The sequence below is a fragment of the Myodes glareolus genome, chromosome 23 (genome assembly GCF_982192425.1).
Source record: "Myodes glareolus chromosome 23, mMyoGla1.1, whole genome shotgun sequence".
In the NCBI taxonomy this organism is placed as follows: Eukaryota; Metazoa; Chordata; class Mammalia; order Rodentia; family Cricetidae; genus Myodes; species Myodes glareolus.
The window spans coordinates 43,497,744-43,525,096 of record NC_142048.1 but is presented as its reverse complement, the minus strand read 5'-3'; the positions used below and the strand labels follow the sequence as shown (position 1 = coordinate 43,525,096).

The following is a 27,353-nucleotide window of genomic DNA, read 5'->3' as shown; positions in this document are numbered from 1 at the left end:
TTTTGCTCTGTGGTGGCCTCATTTCCTTCCTCCTTATTCTGAGCAGTCAGTAAATCATCCACTCTCCTGGAAGAATTGCCTTCATCACTTACACAAGGCAACACTTTCTTTTTATCTCATATGGGTCCAAGTTTAGAGCCTCAAAATGTTCATGAGCCATAGAACGTTTCCTCATATTTTGAATAATATATCACTTATTTCCATTTTTAGTTGTTATAATGGCACTATGCCCATTCCCTTTGCCATTTTATTATTACATTACTATTTACTATTATAATAAGGCTTTGAAACTAATTTTGTTTTAAGCAGCATATTATAAGAAATTAATCAAAGATTCTATAAAAAATCAGTGACAGGTATTGACTCGAAAAACAAACATATGGAATGCCTCATCCAGGTCTGTCCTTGTCACAGGTGTTGAGAGCACCATGGCAAACAGCCTATAAAGACTGCAGCTATTAATGTGCTGCCAGCGAAAGAAGATCAGATCTTTAAGCCATCCCGCCTATAATTCAGTCTGGCATCTCCTATGACATCAGAACTGCAGAATATTACCAGATCATATATTGGGGAAGAAAAGGCTTCTCGAATGCTCCAAATATGCTCATTGTGAAGCTTACTTTGTATGGCAGGACTCCACTGCTCACTAAGAATGCATGGTACCTCCGTGTATATGGAATTACAAATCTCTGGGTAGAGGGAAATGTCATGAAAATATAATTCCATATCTTGGGTGGACTTAGTTAGCTGTCTTCAGGAGAGTTTGCTACTTAAAAATAGCAAATTAAATATAGATAATTAAAAGGTAGAGCCATATTTCATTTTACTGGCAGATGATTAATTAGGGCTAAATGTCTTTTGCCTCCTCATCCTAGCAACAAGATTAAAATATATTCTGACACATACCACACACACACACACACACACATACACACACACACACACCTCCGTCCTTTGAATGTGTGTGTGCAGTATACTTAATGAATTCTCTTTAGTTTCCCCAAGATAATAAGTACTTCACATGTTCTGGTGAAGCACCCCAAATTCAGACTTAAGTACAGAAACAAAGAATATACCCAGGCTCTCGTTTCTTCTACACCAGAGATTAGAATCAATCAATTCAGAGGTATCTGGCACAGGCAAGCAAATTAACTTGACAGTGTTGTTTTTTAATAGCAAGAAGGAGAAACTTTCAGAGACAGAAATGGACTACGTGGGGTCACTTAAAGGACTCCATCTCATACATGACTTGCTTCTATGCCATATTACATTCTGACAAAGACAATCATGATTCCAATGTCCTAGTCAATGATTTTCTCTTCCTACATCCATGTAAATTGCCTCTTTGTAGCCTAAGTTCAGAACACATGTTATTTGATATGTGTTAGTCATGTCAATATGCAAAGAGTAAACTATTATCCAATGAAGTCAAATAATTAATAAATTAATCTTTTTTGATTTGTCAAAGGGTGACAGTAAGTTTTTGAATCATCAGAGACTTGCTACATTTTTAAAATGTTTTAAAATACCACATTTTCATCATTTTAAGTTAATGTTACTATATACAAAGTACTAGGCTAAAGACAAGTCACATGTATTATGTTCTTTAACTTTCAAAGAAGTGGTGATAAATGTATTTATTACTCTATTTTACATCAAGAGAAACATGAAGAGTAGCCATGTGAGCTATGAGACTCACCATCTAATAGAGACCTTTGTTTAAAGGAAAGTTATATCCCAAACACATCTAGGTGTCACCAAACATCCATACCCACATTCTTGACCATAAGATTATCTTCACTGTTTGTGTTTCATTTTGTTTGAGATCTTTATAATTCAAACTTTATTTTTTTTCAAAAAAATAAACTTAATGTTATGTGAACAGAAAAAACTAAAAAATTATCCCAAAATCATTGTTCAAGAATTTAGCATCTAAAAGAAGGTAGATGGGATATTAGGAGATCAAGATGATCAAAGGCTGCAGGGCAAGCTTAGGCCAGCCTAGGCTACACAGAGAGACCCTGTCCTAAGTAGTTTTGGCCAGTGTCAGGAAGTAAGAGTCTGCTTCTAGGCCTGTCAAAGATAGATTGGAGGGAAATGGTGTTCAAACTTTGCTGTTGTAAGAAAGGTTAAACTAGACCCTGGAGACAAGTCCTTCAGAGTCTGCTACATGTTATGGATGGAATTAGTAATGATTGTCTACAAACCTTTTAAGAATGTGTCAGTCTTCCCTGAGAAGCAATGATGAACAAGATGAAGTACAGAGTGGTGAGTAAGGGCGTTTCTATAAAAGTGAGCTCTAAACCCACAGATGTCAGCAAAACACTCTGGAGATTGATTAGTTCTCTGTTCTGTGGGCTAAAATGTATGTTTCCCTAAGGTGCCTTGGTGATTTGTGACTCATTGGAGGCAACTGCACATTGATGGTTTTCCTGGAAGATACTATATTCAAATCCTCATCACCAGAGCGTTGAAGTTCTGAGATATGAACTCAAAGATTTAATACACTTTTATTTCTACTCCTCAGCCATTTCTCAGTGCAATCCACTACCTTTTATCCCAAGAGAAAGGTTCCAGTTGTGCAAAAAGGAATAACATAAAGTGGAGTGCTTGAAATTATATTCTTTAAAAAACAAAAGTTCGCCAAGTTGAGACTCCTTTCTAGACACACTAGAATACAAAGCAACCCACACAGTCAAGTTCGATGCCGCTAGGGCCAAAAAAGAAAGAGGCACAAAATATTATTTAAAAAAAATTAGACGATAACAAAAACGTCTTTGTTTTTGCTGGGCAATAAAGAAATGATTCAACTTATTGGTAACAGACATTTCCTGCAAACAGGCATTTCCTTCAACATAATGTTGAAGATGATATGTGTTGCTTATTTGTTTTGGGGTTTGTGGTGTTGTGCGGCACATGTGCACCTGATATACTAAGACCCTTAATTGCTGTATTACTTGAATCTACCTCCCATTTCACAAGGCGTGATTCCTGGGTTGGGATTACTCCTTTACGAAGCTTCCAGATATTAACAGAAGCAAAACACAAGGAAGAGGAGTCCCATATTTCCAGATGAAATGAGGCAGAACAAATGAGCGAGGATCCCTGGGCTCGTGCAGAGAACCAAGAGTGTACATTACGGAGAGGTATAGCCATGTCTGGGAAAACACAGTAACTCATGTCAAACAAATGGTATTTTTTTGCAGGAAAGAACTCTAGCTCAGGGTTTTCCGAGCTAAATTGCGTGAAAACACACAATCCTTTTTCTTCTTATTTGAACAGTTGATGACGGGTCCAAATTACCAGAAAGACCAAAGGCAGTTTGCAGCTTTTAACAACTGAAAGGACTTATTGCTTCCAATTCAGAACACTAAAGATTGGGTGAGTTGCAGTACTATCAGGCCCTATGCATTCCCATCATATTGTTGAAGAAATAAGGCCCATATGCCAAAAAGTATATTAATTCTAGTAGTTAGGAACTGAGTAACATGTTCAAAGATGGGTCAAGAGGGACTTCTTACATGGATTTAACAGAACATGGACCATTCCTGTTGTGCCTCTGGTCAAATGGTGTCTCTTGTCCTTGTCCTTTCAATACCATTCAGTCTTGCTGAATTGTAAGGGATTATTTTACAGATCTCATCAAAAGCCATTAAGTCTGTAAGGATAATCCAGTCGCAGCATCTTCTTCTTGTGGAGAACCCCGTGGAGATAATGCATCTTCTGCTTTTCAATACCTATGGCTATTTTGTTTCTAAGCTTAATCGTACTCATGTATTGATTTGGGATAAATATCTACAAGCTTCTTGCTGCTCTTCACACCATCCTTGTATTAATACAGAGCTGAGAAAATATAATCACAGAATATGGAAAATGGCCACTTTCATTAACAACATGTGAAAAATATTTAAAGAGAGATAATTATTTCCTATTTATTCAACCCAAATGACATGGACAAAAAAGGTTGTGCTTATTAAATTTTTTTCAGAGAAGCAACTGTTAAGATTTAAATTCTTTTCCATTGGTATTTTTAAAAAACTAGCATGTATAATCTCTCCTAGTTTTGTCATTTATGAATTTCTGCTCTACATGGTAACTTTGAATTATATGACTTTTGAAAATGGTATGTCATTTACGTTAGGCCTTAGCCAAAGTTGGTTGCCTCAGCATTGCAAATGAGACTTTGGGTGATTTCCCAGGTAGTCAGTTGTCTCTGTCATTTGTTGCACATTTTGGAAGTTTCTTGATTGTAGTTCCTGTTGACTCAAGTAATATTACTTCCTTTCTTAGATCTTTGATGGAGTTGAAGATTAGATAATTGTAGTTACCCTCCTCATGATTTAGCTAAACTTAATTTCAATACATTATTTAGACTCCTTGAAATAAAATGCTTAGTAAAACTTTTGTTATGCATTTCTTGCTTAATATTGTTTATTGTTTGTAATTTTATATTTGGTATCTGTTCCTATTGTATATAGTTGTATTGGATTTGGATCGTGTTGTTTAGACAAAATGGGGAAATGATGGGGAAACTCTGTTAACCAATCACACTGAATTGGGGGTGTGGTGACCTGGGCCCCAGGGAAGAAAATCTGGAGATCCAGGTGCACTCGCCCTCTGAGCGCAGGTGTTTGCCTGACCTATTTGGACATTGGAACTGTTACTCCAGTCCCATGAGTTTCCCCATTTTCAATTATTAAATTATATCTGTTGTTTTGAGCTGGTCTGGTTATTTTAGCATACTGGTCGAATACACCTTCAGGGAAATATACCCACAATCCTGGAATCTGATGAGTGATATAAGAAACTTGACATAGAATAAGAAATCACCCTTGAGGAGATCATAGATATGGTCAGGAATACCAATCCTAGTGCAGTACATATGATGCTTTACTATTGGGGGACAAACACCTAAGCAAATTAATGATAGAAAACTATGACTCACTATGGAATTCACCCTTGTATAATAAAGAGAACTTGTAGACATTTTGATTAGAAGAATAGATAAATGTGTAGGAAAAATGGCTCAAAGTGTTTAAGAATATACCAGAAGAGAACACATAATTATCTAGACATAATTATGTCACAAATGACCTGTACCTCTTAGAACCAGACATTTAGATATAAAGCTATTAAATGATCTCCAAGGTGCTATCCAGTTCCTCACACATATCCCACAATTCTACCAAGCATGCTAGGTTCTTGAGAAATATGCATCCAAGACAGGCAGTTTCTTTCTTCTCCTCTCATCAAATCCCAAAAGCATAGGAATGTGCTTCTGGTACTTCTCTACTAGTCAGAATTTTGCATTTTAATCTCTCTGTCCCAAGTAAATTAGGTTAATTGCATGAGGATAATTGCCCTTCCTCCTTCAGTTCCTCATTCATTCGTGTGTGTGTGTGTGTGTGTGTGTGTGTGTGTGTGTGTATGTTTTCATTTTTGTCCTTTGACAGGTATTGACACAATATTAGCTGAAGAGCATTTTGAGCAAACTCCTCTTTTCCTTTTGAACTCTGCATAATCCAGTCAATTCTCTGTCAGATTGGGCGCTCTCTTCCTCTGGCTTCAGATGACAGGCTCTTAGACACTTTTCTTATTCACACAGCCTTTTGCCTTGACAACTCCTCCATCTCTATACCTTCATTCTTCATTGATAATTGTCTAATGTATTCACGTGCCTCTGAACTATGTTGACACTCAGACCTCTATCTCTTTACTGGAACGCATTAGCTCTTCAAAATGTGCTCATCCAACAACCATCTCTGGATGGACAAGTCTCCTTATCAATGTAATTTGGATTAATTATATCACCCTCCTAGCAAAAGGTTAATTGATGTTAATCTGTCACCATTTATTTACCCAATCAGTTCTCAAGTCCTACGTTATTAAATAGTCCTAAACTCATAGCTACTACATACAGTGCTTGTTATACTGGGCATCCAGTTCCTACTCGAGCTTCTGACTTGTTTTGCTTATACCATGGATATCCATATATCCAAAATTCCTCATTTATGCTTCTCCTTTCTTCAGGATTAGTCCTGGAAAGCCTGTTCTAGTCACAGCACTTCTGCAATGTAACACAATCACAACCACTAACACATCCACCCAAGTGCAGATCTCATCCCAAAGAACTCTGAGGCCTTCTCCATCACTGGTTGCATTCTTGATCAATGCCACTCTCTTACACTAGCAGCATTACATTTTAAACAAACTAAATTTCTTATTGTGCACACATGAAGCTTGTGTTCACTGGTTAATGACAATGACCTTTACAACATAAATAAACGTCACACCTCTACAGAGTACATCATCTCGGATGCCTGTTTGTGTCAGCAATGTCCCTTCCATAACATTCCCCGTGCAGATTCTGTGAACCAACAATGTCACAAAGCTCTCTGAAAACACTTAAACTTTATTTATATCATATTTGTTAGAATATTTGTGTTGTCAATTCCATATGTTTACAACACATCTACATGAGCTATATGTTTCCTGTTATTAAATATTCTGAAATGTCTAAAATGTCCAGACTACCAGTGTTACATTTAACACAATGAGCTCATTTGAAACTTTCTAACTCTACTGAGGCCTTCTGACTTACTCAAAATCTAGTATGTGGCTAACTGACCAAATAAGGACCCATAAAAAAGAATAACCTAAGGTCAGGAGAAATTGAAATTTGTTTGAGGAGAAAATAAGGTTCAAAAGCATATATATTCTGTTATATGCAGAGATATAAAAACTTATTTTTAAAAAGGCATGCTTAATTTTTATTCATCATTGATTTCTTTTTTATTAATATTGAAATAGATTCTTTTCTCATACACTACATTTCAACCTCAGTTTTTACTCCCTCTACTCTTCCTAGCTCCCCCCCCCCACATCTCCTCTCTTCCAGATCTAAGCTCCCTCCATTTCCCTTCAGAAAAGAGCAGGTCTCCAAGAGGTAACAACAACACAGGATAAAATAAAAAAAAAAGGCAAAACCCTTATACAGAGGCTGGACAAGGCAATTCAATAGATGGAAAAGAGTCTCAAGACCAGGCCAAAGAAATCTCTAATAGTGTGCTGGAGTAATGACTCAGTGGTTGTGGTTACTTATCACTCTTACAGAGGACCCTGGTTTGGGTCTCATCACCCACAATGTGGTTCAAAACCATCCTGAGCTCCAGTTTCAGAGGATCTGATGCCCTTTGCTGACGTACTAGGCATGCACACAATATGTCTACATACGTGTAAGCAAAACATTCAAATAAAATAAAATAAGTAAATCTAAACTTTTAAAAATATTATATTGAGACATAACACAAGCACTTCAAGTATGTTTAAGATCTCTTTGGACCTAAAATTTCGTAACTGTTAGAAGTCAATAATCTTTTATACCTCAATAAATGATTGTAAATACAGAAATAATGCCTGTCTAGATAAGGTCTCAATAGCTTGAGCACTCAGCAAACCTTAGCTGACTGTGTTCATAGTCTCATCATTTATCATGTATAAATTTATGGCAAAATTTAACCATACTAATAAAGACAATTCTAAACCCTATTCCTACTGAAATCCCACTGGAACAAGACACTCTAGTTCTGGATATATCACTATTGAATAATCAAAACAACTTCAGAGAAAAAAAAATCAGAAACCACCAGCTGTGGAGAATAAAGACATTAAAGTAACATTCAGGAGGAAAGATAAAAGTGACTGAAATTATGCTGCTTAAAATGGCTTTGATGAAAGATTTAATATTTGTTCCAAAATTATTTAGAATTTGTAAAATGGAAACAGCAACTGTCTGCTTTTATTTCTAATGGGAATATTAACTTCATAGAATGTTTGAAGTTATACAGAGCATGAAAAATGGCTCTGAACTATACTGGAATAAACAACAAAGGGGGCTGTCAGGTCGCCAAAAGATGAGATCATTTGTCTTATGAGTCTAAAATGATGCAACGTTAGCTTCACATAAGAAGATGGCCCGTGGTTAGCGCCACCTTCCCCTCCCCTGACTTAAGTCGCAAGGTGAGGGTCTTAGGGGGTTTCTCAGGGGCCTTTCTTCTGTTTGTTGTGCCTCTTACCTGAGCTCTCATCCAGACTTTCCTCTGACACGTGCTCATTCTGATGAACCCACTCGCCATTGCACTTGAAGAATATCTGCATGGCTGGCCTTGCTTTGCATCGGAGCGCAATAGGGTTGCTCTTGATGATGTAGGCATCTTCAGGCTCCTCTATGAAATGAGGCAGTGTTCCTGGGGCAGATGGGATGGAATCGGGAAGAACTTCACTGTTGTCAGCTCCTGGAAAATTGAAGAGGACATCAGTACACAGCCTGCAGCAAGGACTCACAAGTCAGATCACAGTGATGACTCCACACCAGTTTAAAAAAAAAAAACTGAGCCAAAACACTGTCAATATACCATGATTGTAAGATATGCATAAGGGGTTATCCAATAAAAGCTGGCCTCGCAAAAATGGAACCTCCAGGGGGATGCACCTACATATTGCTGAACAATGGAAACCATGAATGTGAGAACTCCCAGATTCAATTAGAATCTGAGTGTCGGAGGAAAGAACCGAGATGAGCAACTTTGGGGCCAAACCTCTAACTTATTCCGTTAAACGGCTACTTCATAGTCAATGAGGATGTCAAACTGCACTAAACCTTGGTAATAAACGCAGAATGTATGCGTGGTTTCCTGGCATATGTAATGAGAGTGGAGCTTCCTAATTTCTCAAAGTTCCAATTCTCTGCTTGGTTTACTTATGAAACTGCCTATTTGTATAATACTTTTTGATAATTTACCAACTTAGCACGTTTAGAAAAGGGGGCACTCCTTTCTACTCACTCTCTGCCCCCTTATAATACTCTATCAGAGGAGCATTATACTAACAAGGCTGACAGAAGAAATAAATTGTCAAACTAACTCTGATAAACAGTGATAATGACAACTACTCAGAGAGCAAATAGTTATGGCTCCTCACTAACTGTAGGGAGTGCTCACGCAGGTCCTGGGAAAGGAAAAGCCACAGTACAGGCTGCCTTCATGTCTCAACACTACATTTAGCGTGGACTGAAGTCCCAGGCAAGCACCACAAAATGAAGGTCAGGAGTGGGCGCCATTCAAGAGGAGATGGAAGGATGAGATGATCTCCTGGATTTCAAAGAGCAGTCCAACAGAAGAACAAAGAGGCAACCGTTTCAACACCAAGGGCAAGTCTTTGCTGGAAGAGGCTGGAGGCCAGCAGGGTCTTTAGAGCTGTCTCTCTCATCAAATCCAATGCCTAGGAGAGCATCGAGTGATGGATGAGCCCCTCACAGTCGAGCCTGTCCTTCCCCATGTCATTGATTTTGATTCACACTGAAGTCAAAACCAAAATTAGGAAGCACTGTTAGAGGTAAACATAACTAATGTTCTGTTTTAAGAACATATATAAATTATCAAATAGGCACACACATATAAAAATGTAAAGAAAGGCCTGTACTTCAGGAATTCTTTTAGGTAAGGATCCAAACAAATGACTGTGAGTTATGAAAATGACTCCTTGCCATGGTAACATATAAACAAAGTTTGTCACAGAGATAAGTCAAAGTTAATAATAGCTCGATTCTCCTAAACATGACTGTTTTCTGTTAAATATGTCAACTTAAGGGGGCAGCCTTAAACAAAGCTTTTAGGGTACTAAAAGCTTTTTTTTTTGTAAAAAAAAGAGGGGCCAATTTCTACATGAGCAATAAGAAACAATAAAAATAATAAAACAAGTATTCAAAAAGGGAACAAGCATTTTATTTCATTAAATTAAAGTCACTGATTTTATCTTTATATCTATAAATTACACACACACACACACACACACACATATATATCATATCATATCACAGGTGGAGAGAGCCTTCCTAGAATAGAATATCAGAAGGGTGTGTATATGTCTGTGTGTTATATTAAATTATATTTACAATGGTCTTCATAAAATAGATCATGTATTAATTAATTTTATTACTGACTGATCATGCCAATTTCCATTCTCAATAAATACCAAGTCCCTGCAGGCTTTTGTAAATCCACACATTAGAGGAACTGATAAAGTTATTAAAACGTTTTATATGGACATCAAATGTTTCCACTACCACAAGGGGCTTGAGCTCTGTTCGAAATAATTCATTGCTCACGAAAGGGTAATTGATAAGAACACACAGCATTCCCCCACCTAGAGTGGGGGCATGAATAGACAGACACAGAGATACATTTGTACCAGCGCACTTTTGCCTGATAACAATGTATGAATATTTGAAGGAACTACAAGGGGTGTTACTGGAAATGTTACAAACTCAAAACAAATACTAAGAACACATTTGTAAAATGTCAAAAAACAAAGAGGCAAGAGATTATACAATGAATCATGTTTTAACCATCTAACTCACAAGACATAGGGAGATCTAAAAACTCTTAGGTTTCCCTCCTTCCATTTTAATCGAGGCCCTCTGGATAAAGAAACCAGTTGAGCCTGCATCAGAGGTAAGGAGCAGGGGAGTACATGAAGGAGCCTGAGGGTAAATGTTCTGGCTCTGCACAGATCTCCTTTAAGAATCAGTAGATCCAATGTTTAGAGGAGACAGAAAAGGGAGGTAGACTGTAATTATTGAAACATTGTGCAATTCATGCCCTACATAGGAAATGGAAAAAGCTAGGATCCTTGAATACACAGAACAACTGTGAAAGTAGCAGTTATAGATCTATACTTGAGAGATCACAAGTATAGATTTGTGTATTTTTACCAATTATCAGCATTATTCCACAAAATAACAGGAGCAAATGAGAGTGGAGTATAAGCTATATCCTCTTCCCTTGCTTTGCATATTGAGAGAGCTGGGACTGCTGTTGGACCTTGCCTGCCCTTTGAATGACCCCCAGGCCTCTCCATTTCTCATTTCCTCACTTGACCAGGTTCAAGAAGAACCTGCCTGTTAATATCTTCCAGCAGATGGCGTGGTGCCCTAGCTGTCTCTCTTAGATCCATGGGGACCCACCTGATCAGCACTACTACAAGTCTGGAAAAATTCCTTAGGAATTTACCTGGGGATTCTTTAAGTAAAAGGGAAGGGGCTGGGAAGATGGTTCAACTGATAAAATGCTTGCTATGCATGCGCCTAGAATGCACACTGAAAAGTGTTGCACATTTACAATGTGTTTGGGAGGCAGCATCTGGCAGATCTCTGGCTAGCTGCCCTTAAATCAGTGATCTCCAGAGTCCACTGAGAAAGCCTGTCTCCAGAAACAAACTGGACAGCTATTTAGGAATAATACATGATTGACTAATGGCCTCTACATGCAGGCATAAATGCAATGCACTCGTACTTACATATATGCAAGCTTTCATACTCACGCACACAACCATACACATACGTATACATCAAACTACGGGAGGGAAGAAAATGATTAAGAATGGAAAGGAAGTGTAAATTATTTTAGGGTCTCGGAAGTTTATTGATTGTGTTCTGAGGGAGAGTGGGATAGGTCATTTACTTTAGTAAATGATTCTATAGAAACTGAAACAATACATTTCTGCTTCAGAGCAAATCTACTTGCGATCTTGGTATATCTTCTTTCATTTTTTTCTGTATGTGTATAAGAGAAAAATGTTAAGATTCGATATGTCAAATACCGGTATCGAATGCCAACCAATTGCTAACCTCAACATCTGAGGTATGATAAATGTTGGAAGTCATGCCGCTTTGTTGATACTTGGGAATGCTTGCATGGTAAGACACTGGTCTAGCCAAAGAGCCACAAACAGAAACTTCTGAAAAAAATCCTTCTTTTCTCTGACAAAAGCTGTGGTTCCTACCAGCCCTTCTCCCTTTGCTCCCTGTGGGGAAGGCCACAAGGAAAATCAAAGAGGACCACAGATGTCTGAACAGAAGTGGCAAACAGCTCGTCCAACACCCGCAGGCATCATCCCCAGAAACAGAAGATAGCATTTTGAAAGCTACGAAGTTATAGCTTGTTATCTGTATGATAAGCTAAGAAACTTAGACACTATGAGCAGGAAGCAAAAATAAGGCCTGTTTCCAGTGATCATAGGAACCTTCATGATAGATCTCCCAAGCGGGATAGGGTTACTGTAATGTGTCTTTCTCTGGCCTGCCAGCCAGTTTCTAAATCACAACACAGCAACTTATTATTAATTATGAAAGCTGAACCGATAGCTTAGGCTTGTTTTTAGCCTAACTCAAATTAACTCACTTTTACTAATCTCCATTCTTTCAGGTGGCTCAGTTAGCTTTATTCTGTACTGACCATCCTGTTCCTTCTCCATCTGGCCAGCAACTCTGCCTTTTTTTTTCCTAGAGCTCTCTCTGTCCAGAAATCCTTGCTATACCTCTTGCCTAGCTATTGGCTGCTTAGGTTTTTTATTAAACCAATCACAATATAATCAAATATCTCACAACAGATTACTCCAATTTGCATTTGCAAGAATGCTTGGCATGAATGTCTTGTCTGAGGTCATCCAGTCAGAAAATGTTGAACTCAGAATTTGAACTCGGGAATCCAGCTCTAACCAATAATAATTCCATTTCAGTTCAATTCTCATATTGTCATTTAGTGTTTGCCAGCCCTAGGGGGACTTTATACAATTTTCAAAATCTAAAGAAGTTGATATGAAAGCAGACATCATCTGTATGTCCTTCACCGTTAACTTCAATGATGAAACTTAGCCTGTCAGTTGATCAGGGAGTGAAAGTCAGGATGGCTATTATGGATGCAGTTGAGAAAATGTTATAAGAAAAAAAAATCAAGAAAAAAACTAAGTAATCACCCAAATGTATTTACTTTATGAGTCACCCTCACCAGACCTAGAGATGATGCAGTCAGGAGTTGGGGTGCAGTCAAATGGCAGAGAACTCACTCAACGCAGGCAGGGCCTTGGGTTCCCTCCCCATCATCACACACATTTGCATACACAGAAACACCCACCCTATGAAAACAATATTAGGAAAAGATTTCCAATTTATCACTTAGAAACAAATATTCCTTTTAAAGCAGTAATAGTTAATTACTAAGTTTCAATTAAAACATGAGTTTTGTTAAAAAGTTGGTGAACGTCAGAAAAAGGTGGGGACAACAGCATTATCATCCTAGTAACAGTTTGAGCCATTCATGTGTTGTGTCATTACTAATGGAATTGGAGCCTTGGATATAGTAATGCTTGCCTAGCATTCATGAAGCAGGAAGCCCTGCTTCTTGATCCCAGGTACTACATAGACTAGTGCGTGCATTAGACTACATCTGTTATCCAAGCCCTGAGGAGAGAGATTCAGAAGAACAGATTTTAAAACCATCCTTAGCAAAATAATGAGTTTGAACCCAGCCTGAGCTATGTAACACCTTTCTTAAAATACAAAGTAATAGAATTGGACACACATCAGGACACAGATATCACCAACAAGGACAGAAGAAGCATTGGGCCACTATCTATAGATTATACATCAAACAGAGCTTGTGAAGTTGGAGAAACTCTTAACTGGTATTATTCACTTTCTCTAAAACAGTATTAAATTTAAATATATTTCCTATTTTTATTTTCTTTCTCAGAAACATGTTTGTCTTTACACCATTTTGGTAGCAGTTTCAGAGTGCAATGAGCAGTCTTACCAACAAAAGGATTTTAGGGTGAAACCACCCAATCACATCTGGGCAACTCTGACGTTGCATGTGTCATCTGGCTGAGGTTCTATTTTCTCATTCTTAAACATGTTCTTTGAAAGAGAAAAATGAGATTTTATACATAATGTTATAAATAATTAAGTGTTTCATAAACATTATGTGTCAGTTCTATCACTTTTAAAATATAAAATGTTTATTTTATGTGTGTATAAGCTTTGCATGTATGTATGTCTGTGCACCATGTGCATCTTTGGTGCCTGAGGAGGCCAGAAGAAGCCATAGGATACCCTGGGATTACAGATGGTTGTGAATTACCATGTGGGTGTGGGGAACCAAACCCAGCTCCTCTGCAAAAGCAGCCAGTGCTTCCATCAACTGAGCCATCTCTCCAGCCCCCCTTCTATCGCTTCCATCATAACCACCGCCAGAAAAAGGAAAGATAATTAAAATTATAACCCCTTGATGTCAATTCCTGAATGTATCTGGATGCTTATGCTTTCATTTTGTAAATACTATTTCAGTTTTCTTTGTAAATAGTATTTCAGTTTTCATCTGAGTCCTCATAAGATTGTTTATACAAAAAGCTTGCTTAATGCTTATTTAATTTTCCTACCCTTTCCTACTTATATGTAAACACATCAATATGATTATTTTAAATAAAAAACTCTGAAAACACTGTAAAACATTAAATAAACACACAGTATTACAACACACCAGGCTCATGGGGGTCCTGCAAATTCTCGGTAAGCACAAACAAAATCCTGTTGGTCAGATTTCAAAACTATTGGCTTCCCTAGGCAAAAAATAAATAAGAAATTTTATAAAATCAAGAACCCTTTTCTCTGAAATGGAGCAAACTACGTTAGAATTAACTTTAAATTCTCTTCATGGTTTGCAAGTATATTGGACCTTGGCAGTATGCAAACCAGACCAGAAAGCCATACTAGGGATACCAGGCTACATAATTTAAGATGATAGAGTAGGGTTAGGTTTTCCATTTTGTTTATATAAATGTGTCTTGTTCTCATATGGTTAATCAGATAGGGACAACTAGAATTTTATGTAGCAAATATTTAATGCAAACTATGAAATGGATTTTTCCTAGACTCAAATCCAAGATTGATTTTAAAGGAATAGTGTGTGTGTGGTGTGTGTGTGTGTCTTGTTTGCATGTATGAAAGTTTCCCATGTGTGTGCCTGCTTGATGCATGTGGAGGTCAGAAGACAGCATCAGATCCCCGGGAACTGGAGTTGCAGATGGTTCGGAGTGGCCCCAGTTTCTCCGAAGAGCAGCTAGGGCTCTCACTATTGAGCCATCTCTTCAGTCACAGGCTGTTGCTCCTAACTTCGTTTTTAATTCATAAACCAGTACCTGCTTCTCAGGGTCTCATAAAAATGGAAATGATGTGAATGGGTGTATCTTTGTGGTTTCTGCATGGCATTGCAGCTCATCTCATACACTGTCAACCCAACATTGCAGATTGAACCGATCTTCAACTCTGCAGAGGGCAAGGAGATCACCAAGGCCATTATCAGTTTCTGAAATAAGGAAACTCAAATTCAGAGTTGATAAAGATATACTCAAAATTTCCTAAATGACACACTATCTCTTAAATTATTAAAAAAAAACCCTCTATTTCCTCAAAAGACAACTATTGACATTCCTATCAAGATCAATCAGCGGTCTAGGTTCTGAGCATTCAAATCAAGACATAGCAACTTTTTATAATGATCTCATCGAGGGGAGTAGAGTAATGAGAAAGAATTGCAGAACAACAATAAGAATGATAACGGTATTTAGAGTTGTACATTCCGTGAATCAAGGATGAAGTAAATAAATCTGCCTTAATGAAATACAGAAAAGTAATCAGATTAAGTGGTTTGTAAGAATCATCATCACTTCAGATGAGTAAACATAAGAAAGGCAGGAGAATATATTAACTGGTTACTCCCCTCTCCAACAATGAATACTGTTTGCACATTCCTCTGTGCAGTTGACTAGTACGCAGCTTCATCTGGAAACCTAGTGGGGCTTGGAGGGAAGCTTTGGCTTTCATAGCATTACTGTGTTGCATTTATATCTGCCAGTTTTTAAGGGAAAGGCCATTTATAGTTATGGAAAAAATGCTGTTTTAATGCAACATTGAATGACAGAAAACCAAACAATCAACAGCACGCTTACATTTTTTTTTTGTTGTTGTTCTTGGAAAATTACCTTTCAAGGAGAGCTTCATGTTTTATGTTCTGTGCACTAATACAGCAGGGACTTTCAATCTTATAATGACAAAAAGAAACAAACGGGGGAAAGCTGAAGTGTAAGGAACAAATACTAAACTTCTATTGAAATAAATCTGCTTCCATCAAAGGTCAGGTCCCATCACACAAACACAGATTGTGACCACTGAGTCCCACAGTTTGGAAATGAATGAGCTCTAGGATGAGGTGACTGCAACATGGTTCAAAAGAATGTTTTGAATGCCACCTAGATGGGGAAAAATAAACTAGCAGGTGGTCTTAGATAAAACCTGCAACATCTGCTTTATTTTAGAAGCAATCTAAGTCCCAGGCTTGAGGCCATTTGTCAAAGACTTCCATGATGCAGAGCCATTGCAAAAATCTCTCTGCAAACTGAAATAGAAATTTCGGTACTTCACAGAGCCAACTCTGATGGTGTGATACAAAGTATAATAATAGCAGATACTGAAAAAATTTGCCCAGAAAGTGATGATCTAAAATATTTTAGCAAAATCAAGTACAGTAGTTAATATTTGATGATATGGTTTGCACTGAAAATTATGACCTACTAGAAGATACTAAATTACATACGAGTAGTTTGCCATATTTATGTGACTACTTATAGAAAATGGCTATCATTGTCTACATTGCTCCTTCCTTTATTCACCCCAAACTTTAGTGATTCCCCTTCCCAAGCATCATTCAGACTCAGCATCGGCTCTCCATCCCCTTCTCTTCTCTCCCTGCTTACCACCATCATTGTCTTCAGTTACTCTAGTTGGAGTAATTATCTCCTCTCATCGTTCCTGTTGGCCCCGTTAATCCTTCAACAAACCTCAAAGCAGCCTGAACTGTGCAAAAGTTGTAACTCAGACACACCCCTCTTTCTTTAAACACTACCACCTTTTGGTTAACATTCTTATTTTCCAATAAATGATTAAGTCTTTCAGGAATAGCTTCTTGTGGGTATCTCCTACGTTGCCCACAGGTTTTCAAGTTCGTGCTAAATCAGTCTTCACTAAATTAAAACTATAGAGACTGTTTTCGCTCTTCAGGATTTAAGCACACTTAACCTCTACCATGCATATATGCTTTTACTTCTGCCCATAATATTATTTTGTCTCTTTTGATTATTTCTCATTCACATATGTCAAGTTCAGTTTAACTGAACATCTTTATGTGACACTCTACTTGAATTTCAAAAAATTTGGTATTGGCTACATCACTCTTATCTTTCCTTCTGCTATACTTTACAAAACTCTTTAATTATTCATGTGTGTGGCTCCATCTTCCTCCAGTCTAGACAATAAGTTCTGTGAAAACCAAGGATGTGAGAATGGTGTTCATTATTCATATCCCAAGTGGCCAAACAGCTCTGAGACTCAACACAAACTTGTTGAATAAATTTTTAAAATTATAATTAAAAAAATCAATGAAAATGTGAGGAAGCCATGAGACCATCATCATTGCAACATAAGATAGTAAAAATGAAGGACACACTGTTCACTTTATTTCCAAGAAGACAATAAGATTTCATAGACCCCAACAGAACAGTAGTTTCAAAGTTTCTTCATTCTCACTAGCTTTAATCGTTATCCTTTTTGGGATATATAATAGTTAATATGCAAAAGCAATATTAATCATTTAATAAACTCTTGACTACATGCTACATTAAAGAGTCAAATATCTAACAACAACGATCATTTACTTTCTTTTGGATGTTGGAAAATTTTTACCTTTAAATGTTCTATTTTATATAACCTAAAAACCAGGGAGAATGAGACTTGGCACTTGACTGCAGTGACACCTAGCTATATTATATCATCCATTAATCCATTTGCTACCATACTTAACAATAGAAAAGAAAATCTATGTTATCACATTATCACAATTAGGCATTCAGGTGCACTGTCACAGGATTTTAAACAGATTGCTAGTTCTAGACAAAAAGGATGTTCTACACAAAGACTAGTATAAATTTCTTAAAAAAGAAATCAATGTTTTATATGGGCATTTTGTAAAAAAAAAAAAAAAAGCAGTGTCTGCCTATCCTTCCTTAATGAGATGTCCTTCTTAGCACAGCAAAGTCACTTCTAAAAAGTCACCTAAGATTTCGCTATGACAATGGAGATTTGAAACTCATAAGAAATCTTTTAATTCCTTTGTTATTTTTTCTGAAAACACAGATACAGTTGAACCTTTTGGGATGTAGTATTCTTTAAAAACTGACAATACTGCATGGCATAAGTGTCCCATAATAGAAGCTGTGTTCTGATTCGACAGTTATATGATTGGAATGGAGAACTTGTACAATAGAAGGGGCTTAATTCTTTACTTTTCTTTATAAAATATGCTAGATGTTCTCAGAAACAGATTTACACCAATTTGTATTGGAAAAAAAAAGAATACTGCTCCTTCTAAAATCTTTTATCCACATGTAGCCGGGTTACAGGGGAATGTAGGCTTTGGAGTTAAAAGTTACTAAATCCAGACTTTCTTTTGTGATCTTGGATAAGATTCCTAACCAAACTTAGCCTCTATGTTCTCCGAGACAAAAGGAATCATCTGGGCCGGGTAGTGGTGGTGCACGCCTTTAATCCCAGGCAGACGCGGGTAGATCTTTGTGAGTTCGAGGCCAGCCTGGTCTACAAGAATAAATAGAATCATCTATGTTGTAGACTGCTGTGTAATTTTGTGCATGTCACTAGAAAAGAACTCATATACTGTAGGCTATAAGGTGTGCCTTATAGCCATTCATCTCTAATAGGAATTATCATTAGCATATTAATCATTAAAGATAAAGGAAGAGATTAGTAAACAGAGGATCACAGGTAGAGTTGCTTTCTGCACATTATTGTTTTGTTTGTAGGAAAGAAACCGCTAAAAACCCAGTGTACTCAGGAGCACTCTGCATGCATGAAAATGTTACTTGTTCTTTAAAAAGTAATATTTAGCCTGATAACCCAATGACCAATTCTGGGGCCCTGGAGACTCTTAGACAATTAAGGCTACTTGTGTCTGCTATAATGTGTTCAGTAATGAGCTTTATGTACATCAGTTGAAGCCCTGCACTTGTATCTTGAGAATGTGACATTTGACTTACAGAGCATTCAAATAAAAAGTTGTAAGAGCAACAACAACAAGGGGCCTCCTACATACTCCAGTAGCTTAGTATTAGCTAATGAGTTTAATTGCACAGGGGCGAGGTCTGCTGTGCATCGTGTCAGCAAGAAGAATGAAGGTAAAAGAGCACTCTAATAGAGTAAGTTTAATTGCATTATGTGATTTAATTATTTAGCTGTCTCAGCACCCTTCCTTCATGTACAAATGAATATGAATCAGACAATCATGTGCATATTGCTGGGTCGTTACAATTTGCCATTTATCACCAGTAGGTCGGTCGCCTGCAGGTTATCTCTAACTCAGAGCAAGCGCTTAATTTTGTTGGCATTCAGGGTCTGGGTCAGGAGATCAGTAATGACCTGTGTTACTACTGAACAGTTTTTGAAATTAAAAGAAACAGCCAGCACTAGTTGGTAGTTTGAAGGAAGATATTAAACCATCAATCAAATGGGTCAATGTGTGCCCCAGGAGAAATGGAACGTTTGCTAACATCTAGAGGTGACTTTCGGAACAAGTGTGTGGTAAGGCCAGAGAATCCTCAGATTTCCTAGTTAAGTGTGAACTTGTTCTGTAAGCAGGAAGGAAGACAAAATAATGAATGTTGATATGACTGCATTATTTTGCATCTCCAATTTGTTTTTGAATGTGACCCAATGCTCTACTTGTCGGATGAAGTTCTTGTGATCATGCTCAATATTAAATTAGAGAAACAAAAACAGTACAGAAATCTCAGGTATAATGACTTAAAAATGAGACTAGATAGTGTCTAAACATGAGTCTACATAAATATGTAAGCTTATTTTCATGGTCTTTATTTTCAAATAATCTAGAACTAGATACCAAAGGGAAGACTAATGACAGAATTCATGATTGACCTCAGAGGAGGTGCAGGCGCTCTGATTTAACCAAAAACCAAAAATTAGTGTGCTTAGTACCTACATCTGGAGACTGTAACACAGCAGGAAGACCCTAAGAACCACTGTTTAGACAACTCAAAGTTAATAGTGTGCAATGGTACAACAGTGTACAACAGTGTTTGCTGTAATCCGCGGGAATCACACAGTGAGATTTCAGCTGATAAGGCAGAAGGCTGACCCACCAGAACAAACGCATTCTGATGGAGGCAAACCCACCATAAGTACTCTCCCTTAGTGCAAGACTCAGCAGAGTGTGGACATGTGGGCACCACTTTTCGCCATGCACTGGTATATTGGGTCATACCCCCAACTCTGTGGGACTTCCAGTGAGAAATTTATTCACACTTTCAATAACCTTGGTTCCCACAATCTAATCTCTGCTTTGTTCCCTGAGATACATTAGAAGTCACCTCCCTGCAACTATCTTCCATTTAGCAAGACATGTGGCCAGGAAAGGAGTCCTTCATACAGATCACATTTGGGAACTTCATAGATAAAGGGATGTCCAAGCTCAGAGAATTGCCTTTGTTTGTGTGTGTATATATAAACTGGAAATTTTACAGAACAGGGGAGAACAGCAGGAGAAGAATAAAGATACTGACATAGAACAGTACGTAGTGGAGAGTTCATTTCTCCTTCAGATCTAAGTCCTGCGCTTGTTTAAGTCTTCTTCTGGACACTGAGACTGGCATTCGGAGGTCCCTGACAAGTATTGGGGTCCAGATAACCTGCAATTTCTTTCTCAAGCAAAATCTTGAACCTGATAGGGCTACAGAAAACTATAGGAGCTAGTAAAATTTTAGGAGAAATGTCCTCCAGGGCAAACCAAAGGGGACTCTCATATAAGGGAGTAAAGATCCTGTTTTGGGGGAAGTGCTGAAGGAGGAATTCAGAAGAGGGAGTCAAAGATACTGTTTGATCAAGCTTTGCTTGCAATGCTAAATCTTGTAGCCAGCTAAACAATATGCAAACAGCAGTGGGAAAATTATTGTTGGTTCATTCTTGAAGTTAATCCAGAGTCTTGAGTGTCTGGCTACCACTCCCCTCTTTCCCAGGTTCCTGTGAAGCCCACAACTGTGCAGGCTACCTACCCAACAGCCTCAGAGACAGAGAAAACGAATAAGTAGATCACCATGAAGAAAGCACATGCAGAGACACATCATCTAACTGCTTCATAGCTGTGAAACAAATTCTGGGATGAAAAGGAGGGAGGAGAAGTTGACACTTAGATATTCTGTTTTCTGCAAAGTCTTAGTAAAATATTATTGAATAATATGAACTGAACTTTATATGCTGAAAGTCCAACATCCAGAGGTATGACCTCTAGAACAGGACTAGGTCAGGAGGGTGACTATCTCAGCAATGGAGATAGTGTCCTCATTGGAAGATGATAGGAGCTTCCTAACTGTCTGTACTCTCCACCACTGAGGACACAAGAAGATGCCAACCTGCAAGGCAGCAAGCAGGGCCTGTTAGTGATCCTTCTGACCCACTGTGGTTGGACATCCCAGCTTCCAGAACGGAGGAGATTTACTGCTGTTTAAGCTCAAGCTGGCTGAGGAGATTGCATCTATGTTTGGGGGGAAAAACCCTTTACACATCTAAACATAAAAGTCATTTGTTTTATATGGCTAGATACAATTTTCATCACATGTAAAGAATCTAAAGGACAATAATATCACTTGCTTATCTGCCACAAAAGTCACCAACAAGCAAGGGATACTTTTGGAGGACCCTAGGAGGAGCAGTTTGAAAGGGGGGAAAATGTAATGAAGGGATCAGGAATCAGTGTATAGTTTTGGCTATGTAATGTATCAGAGTACAACTTACAAGCTGCGGTCTAATTCTGTTTTTATTATTATTTCATGTGTATGGGTGATTTTTGTGCATCTCTTTCTATATACACACACATACATATGCACATTTATATCTGTATAACACATGTGTGCCTGGTGCTCATGAAGACCACAAGAAGCCATCAGAACCTTTCGAACTGGAGCTACAGAAAACTGTGAGCCATAGTTTAAGTGCTGGGAACCAAACACAGGTTCTCCAGAAGCACAGCAAATATTATTAACCGGTGAACCATATTGCCAGGCTCAGTTTTTTTTCTTTTACTAATTAATATTCCAGGTAATACTCCAATACAGAGTGAAAGCTAATATAAGATGCCACCAAAGTAGAAGTGGAAGCAGACCAATGACTGATATAAATAACCTCATATGTGTTCATTCAAGTGGGGCAGAGAAAACCAGAAACTGAAGCAGAGGAAGTGGCTGGCCATCAGGAGGTGAGCACCATCAATATGCAATACCACTGAAGCCAGTTCGTCAATCATATGCTACATTTTGACTTGGTGGGAAAGAGTGGAAAGAACCGAATACTCCCAGGAAACCACTACAGATAAAATAAAATCACCTGTCCCTCTTTATTAATTCTATTTTATTAGAAAGCAAAAAGGTTTCTGCGTACAAATTTTTTTTGAAATTTAAATTTATGGTAGATGATTTTTCAGAGATTAAAGGTAAAGGCTGCACAGGCAAAATATGTAGTCCTGTCCTCACACTAAGCCTGGCGAAAACACTTGCCACGCTGGCAGAAGAATCCACTGCTGATGGGATCCATGTAGCTTCACACTGCCTGTCTGGGGCCAGAGTCCGTACTGGGGAACCAGGAGAGATTGATGAGGTAGTCCCCTAATGTATTATAACTCCTGTATCCAAGCACTCGGGAACCACTTTCTGAAGAATGTTCTGCTTTGTCTGTGACTTCAGGATACACCACCAACCTCAAAGATAAATGTGGACCCTGGACTTGGTTGAAGGTCTGGGCTTGTTGCAAATGAGACTGTGAATTTTTTTCTATTAGCAGGCAGAATCTACCAGACTTCAGTTAGATTAATTACATGTCAGCATATCCTCAATTGTCAACTATAGACTCAAAGGTAAAACTACTAGAACACAGTCAGGCATGCTTTCTCCCTGTGTTTTAGGAAACCATTCAACTCCAGGGCTGCTGTCATACTTCAGCGATTCACAAAAGCATGTAATGCTTAATGAGCCAAATATGAGGATAATTATCCAAGTTATATTTGGGAAACCTGCAAAATAACAGACAGTGTTTGCAGACTTTATGAACACTCCAGGGCAGAGAGAGAAAAAAGGAGATATTCTTTTTTTAAATAGCTGAACTGATTTCACTATAACTAAATATCTTTGAAGTAACATATTCCTATTCTACCCAATTTTAAAAAAATAGTTAAAAAGTCGACAGAATACTCTCTTGGTTTCAGAGGTTCCAAAGAAATTTAATTGCTCTAGCTGTACCTGATCCAGGTGCCCCTCTCTTAAATAGACACACCTTTCATTGTCTAAAACCTAACTCCTTACAAAGTGGGGTCTTTTTAGAGACAGATTTGGTAAGCTCCAGATGAGTTGTCTGTACTGCAATTTTGAATGAAAATGGGAATGAAAACACAGAAATACCTGAAGAAATACTCGTGTCGATCAAATTAGTTTGCTGACTATGCCAGATTGGCAGGTGCCAAAGTTCATCGGAAGTTGGTGGGCATTATCAATCAAGTTTGTTTAGGAAAGCCTTCAGAGCAGGGGTGCAGTTCAAAGTTAGGCTGTACAGGGCTTGCTATGATAAGGTTTTCAGGGCCACATGGCGTCTGCTATGGAAAAGCAGACAGGGTCTCTGTACTGCCATCCTATCTTTGGAACCAATGTATATTAACGTTACCAGATATTGTGTAGACAGTGTATGCACCTATCAGGATCCATGTGGATTTTGCGGTTAATTGTAGAGTTGAAGATAGCCGATTAGAAACACATTTCCTAATAGAATTCTGTCTACCATGTAATACCAAGATTTAAGTGGAAAAACAAAACAAAACAAAAAACCAACCAAACAAAAGATATTTAAATGTCACACATTTAAACTCAAAGTCTCCTGAAACTATTTCTTTCATGGTGAAATTTACTCTCTGCACAAACAGCTCATGGAAAAATAATATCCCAGGACATTCCCAGAAGGGTTGAGATGCCAAGGTCATTGTGGGCATCTTCACAGGCTCCTGGAGCTTGATGAAGGCTGCTGATCACAGGGCAACAGAAGCATCTCTCCTCAAGGGAATTAAGGGTCTGGCCCCACAGGACAGTTTCTCAGGAACTGGGGGAATTATATTTGAACCAGACTGCTGCCAACTGGGAACACACCTTAGCAGGAACATCGTTTCTCAAATGCCATTACATACCTCAAGGTATGATGGGAGAATTCTTATGCCTCATCAATAATTCATCCTGAGAACTTTCTCAGAGCAGAATGTTTCAAATATTTACTTTAGAATCAATGTTAATATTAATAGAATAATAGAAGTAATATGAAATCACATTCTAGTAGGGTTTCATGGAATTCACACCAACTAAAACATCCAGGGAGCTGGTAATCACATGCCATGGGAATGCTTATGGGATGGAAGACGAGAAGATGGACATCTACAGCAATTGTTCTCCTGCCATTGGCTCAGCTGTTGAGTCACACACTTAGATTATTCCTGTGACTGGGAAGGCTAATGAGTCATATTTTTATATCATCCATGGCATTGGCTAAGATGTTGAGATATACTTTTATGTCATTCTTGCCATCCTCTCCATCACATCAGCTACTCCTATATCATAGAACTTTTCATGCATTTTCAAAATAATAAAGAAACATCTTGATAATATAAAAGTCTTCATTTGGTTAGAAAACGTAAGTTTCACAGAATTAGTGGGCATTTCTAGTGTAGGAAAGCCTGGATAACACTGGGAGTCCACTATTCATTTTTAAAAATGTCCTTGCTCCACTGCACTATGTTGTTTTCCCCTTTCTCCCGCATTTTAACTGTATTCTATTTATTTTCTTTCAAAGAAGGGGGGAAACTTTATTTTCAGAGAACGAAACTGCATGATCTTCCTTTTCTAAAATGAAACACGTAAGGATTCTCCAGCCACTCATGCACTCGGTGAACCCCGTGCTGTCACTAGGCAGTGACATCCTCTGTCTCTTCCTAGCAATCTCTCCAGGAAACAAAAGGCATCAACACAGAGGGGTCCTCTAATGCAAAGCGCACAAGTCAAGAGGGCTACATTCAGAAGTCATTGCGAAGTGGTGGCTTCCTGCTGCTTTCATGACAACCATTGCTGTGACCAGTATACATATTGTAACTGTTGGAGATGGAACATCAGAATAAGAGAAAACAGTCATTCCCAGAGCCTTCCATTTCTTAAGTTAGATGAGATACATTCTTAGAACCTCCATGGCAGGCTCACAAATGCATATTGTTGCTACTTTATCCTACGTACATAACATGAATTTTCTCCTTAACATTCACGGTGTAACCTACGAATCTGTAACACTAGACGACGTGTATTGAATTTTCTAAAAACTGTTGCAGAACACTGTTCCTTTATCTTTCCCACCCTCCTCCCAGCCTGTGTTCCTTTGGAAAAGCACAAAGATAACTTACACGCCATTAAATTTGTTCAATTTAAAGTATAAGATTAAATAGTCTTATATTAGCCAGAGTGATCGGCTCCCATCACAGTACAAGTTTTTAACTTTTTCTTTCCCTCACACAAAGAAATCTCTAGCCCATTATCAGCTGCTATGCTATGGCAGCTCCCGCAAACCGTTAATCTACATTTTCTATAAGGATTTACTCATTCTGGACTTTTCATATAAATGGAATTCTATAAAATGTGATCATTTGTGATAACTACTTTCACTTAGTGTAACGCTTTCAAGCTCTGTCTAATTTGTGGCCTGCCTTGATGCTTTCTCCCCATTTATTGCAAAGCAGTTTTCCATAGTGATACAGTTTATCCATTCATGATGATGGAATTTGGGATCATTTTCGATTAGAAGTGTGGGAAACATTGTTTGACAGAGTCACAGCGACCGTGCCCTTGCAGGCTGATTGTAAAAGTGTGTTCTTGTGTGGGAGAAGGACCACTGGCCATTTCTCTACTTTCTAGATGGTGAAACAGGAGGAAAAAATGAGTCTGGGCAACAAGTGGAATGTTCCCACTGGAAGCCAACAGAGCCCTAAATGCCAAGATCGAGCTTCTCTTTACCATGCACATGCGTAAACAAGAACACTGCTTGTGACCATGGAATGGCCTGTTCTCTCCTAGGAGAGATTCACAGCACATGACAACCTTCCAAAATTCCATGGAGTCCTCTGAATTCTTTCTTTGGTGTCACAAAATAGTTAAGAGGTGATGGTGCTATGAACACCCAGGAACATATTTTTGCGTGAGTATGTGTCTTCATTTTTATTATCTAACACAGGAGGGAAATTGCTAAGTCACAGTGTATGTGTATGCTTAATTTTGAGGAACAAACTCCTTTTTTTCTACCAGCAATGCACCACGTCCTTGACACACTGGTTGTTATCTCTCATTTTATTATTACATACCCTGGTTGGGTATGTGAGAACTTAGTTTGACTTAGACTCAAATTTCCTTAGTAGTCAAGAATGGCATGTGGACTATTTATATTCTTTTGATTTGTTTATAAATTCAGTGGTAATTCTGAAATTCATCTTTGCCAAAGCATGGGCTTAGAGTCCAAACATTTTCTTTTTTTTCTGTAGCAGGTCTGTGTGCATATCATGACTTACGTGTTTTTTTTTTTTTTCTGTTAATGGGCTTTCAGTTTGCTTACCTTTTTATTTTTCAGCTAGAAACCATGTTTTGAACATTCTTTACATATCTCCTAGTACTACTACATTTTAAATGAGCCCTTTTATTTGCTATCAACTAAATAAGCATCAAATATTGACCTTGTACAACATTTCAAAAAGCAAAAGTCTCCATCATACTGTGCTGTATACCATTCTACCCAGCTAGTACTACCTGTGCATGTGTGAGCTTTTCATAAAATGCATGAAAACAGTTAAGCACAAGGATCCAATCCAGTTTCCTGAATAAAGCATGGTTACAGTCAGGCTTTTATAGAAGCCTAAATATAGAAACTCATATATAAAATCTATGCAGCGATCCTGATAACTTGTACAAGGATATCTGTTTTTAAATTTTATATTTTATGTGTGAGTGTTCTGCATGGCAGAAGAAAGCATCAGATCCTACTTTGGATGGCTGTGAGCCACCATATGGGTGCTGGGAACTGAACTCAGGACCTCTGGAAGGGTGGCCTGTGACCTTAACCGCTGAGCCAAAGGGTGTCATTTAAAACAGCTTTTACTTTTTCCTAGTTTTACATTTCAAAAATTAAGTATGGTATAGGTAAGGACAAAAAATTCTTTACTAGAATTACCCAGATGGGTTGAAGGAAGAAGTCCTAGAAGAAAGGCCAAAGGTATTAAGCGTCTATAGGCTGAGGCTAAATTAATGACTTAAAAGGTGCTCAT

General features: G+C 38.0%; 1 protein-coding gene across 8 annotated transcripts in view; it reads right to left on the bottom strand.

The window, feature by feature from the left end:
- Unc5d (unc-5 netrin receptor D) overlaps positions 1 to 27,353 on the bottom strand; it is a 524,519-nt gene that overhangs the window by 222,678 nt on the left and 274,488 nt on the right. For all 8 annotated transcript variants that reach the window (XM_048456515.3, XM_048456517.3, XM_048456516.3 and 5 more), the window contains exon 2: positions 8,076 to 8,294. In XM_048456515.3, the coding sequence (XP_048312472.3) occupies positions 8,076 to 8,294 (219 nt within the window). The remainder of the gene's footprint in view (positions 1 to 8,075; positions 8,295 to 27,353) is intronic.